At 40.4% G+C, this 1467-nt stretch overlaps 1 protein-coding gene across 1 annotated transcript; it reads left to right on the plus strand.

Annotated features, from left to right (window-relative positions):
- Positions 1–200: 200 nt before the first annotated feature.
- Positions 201–1148, plus strand: LOC126063750 (olfactory receptor 8K3-like). The gene has a single exon (XM_049862142.1). The coding sequence runs from the start codon at positions 201–203 to the stop codon at positions 1146–1148; it is 948 nt and encodes a 315-aa protein (XP_049718099.1).
- The last annotated feature ends 319 nt before the right edge of the window (positions 1149–1467 follow it).

Genomic DNA, 1467 nt, shown 5'->3' on the forward strand with positions numbered 1-1467 from the left:
CTCTGTCTCTATCTTTATGTACCTATGGTTTATTTGTGGGAGGTGGGTTTATTTTCAAGTACCTATTTTGGAAAGTTTGGATTTCTCTCATTCATTTAGAATATTGCCTTTGTATACTAAAAATCTACCAGATGATGCTGCATAAAGCCTATTGACGATGCTGATGCCTCTATCCAGAAAAGGTTTCCTGATAGACCAAGATGGACAAACGCAATCTAACAGTGCTAAATGAATTCATTCTGATGGGAATCACAGACCACCCAGAGCTGCAGGCGCCATTGTTCGGGCTGTTCCTCACCATCTACGTGATCTCAGTGGTGGGCAACTTGGGCATTATCATCCTCACCAAGATGGACTCCAAGCTACAAACACCCATGTACTTTTTTCTCAGACACCTGGCTATCACTGATCTTGGTTATTCAACAACTGTGGGACCCAAAATGTTAGTCAATTTTGTTGTGGATGAAAATACAATCTCCTATTATTTTTGTCCTACACAGCTAGCTTTCTTTCTCTTGTTCATCATTAGTGAATTATTCATTCTGTCAGCAATGTCTTATGATCGCTATGTGGCCATCTGCCACCCTCTGCTCTACACAGTCATCATGTCACAAAGGATGTGTCGGGTGCTAGTGGCAATTCTCTATCTTTATAGTGCATTTATTTCTCTTCTTATCACCGTAGAGATTTTTAATTTATCCTTCTGTGGCTACAATGTCATCAGTCTTTTCTACTGTGACTGTCTCCCCTTAGTATCTCTGCTCTGCTCAAACACACATGAAATTGAATTGATCATTCTCATCTCAGCAGCTATTGATTTGATTTCATCCCTTCTAATAGTTCTTGTTTCTTACCTGCTTGTTTTTGTAGCCATTCTCAGGATGAACTCAGCTGAGGGCAGGCACAAGGCCTTCTCCACCTGTGGATCCCACCTGACAATGGTGGTCTTGTTCTATGGGGCTTTAATCTTCACGTATGTGCAGCCCAAGTCCAGTCACTCCTTTGACACTGATAAAGTGGCTTCCATATTTTACACCCTGGTTATTCCAGTGTTGAATCCCTTGATATATAGCTTGAGGAACAAAGATGTAAAATATGGCGTACATAGGACATGCAAAAAAATAAGCAATATCTTTTCTACCATTTAACACATCATGTGGGCCCTATAAATTACATCACGGGCTTCAAACCCTGTCTGTGTGCCTCCATAGGGGATGGTGAGCAAAAATATATTTCACATATATTCATAAATTTCCTTCTATGTGTCAGTCACTCTTTTAAATGCATTGATGAACAAAAGAGTAAAAACCTTTTCCTACCTTGAAGGGAAAAAATGGATCACGAACATAATAAATAAGTAAATTTTATAGTGCAGAAGAATGTGTTGGGGCCCTGGTGGTGCAGTCATTAAATTGCTCAGCTGCTAACTGAAAGACCGGGAGTTCAAACCCACTAGCCACTCCATGG

This window comes from Elephas maximus, chromosome 20 (genome assembly GCF_024166365.1).
Source record: "Elephas maximus indicus isolate mEleMax1 chromosome 20, mEleMax1 primary haplotype, whole genome shotgun sequence".
NCBI lineage: Eukaryota > Metazoa > Chordata > Mammalia > Proboscidea > Elephantidae > Elephas > Elephas maximus.

Bases quoted from the DNA above. Each gene is read 5' to 3' on its own strand.
- LOC126063750 (XM_049862142.1), top strand. From the start codon at position 201: ATGGACAAACGCAATCTAACAGTGCTAAATGAATTCATTCTGATGGGA.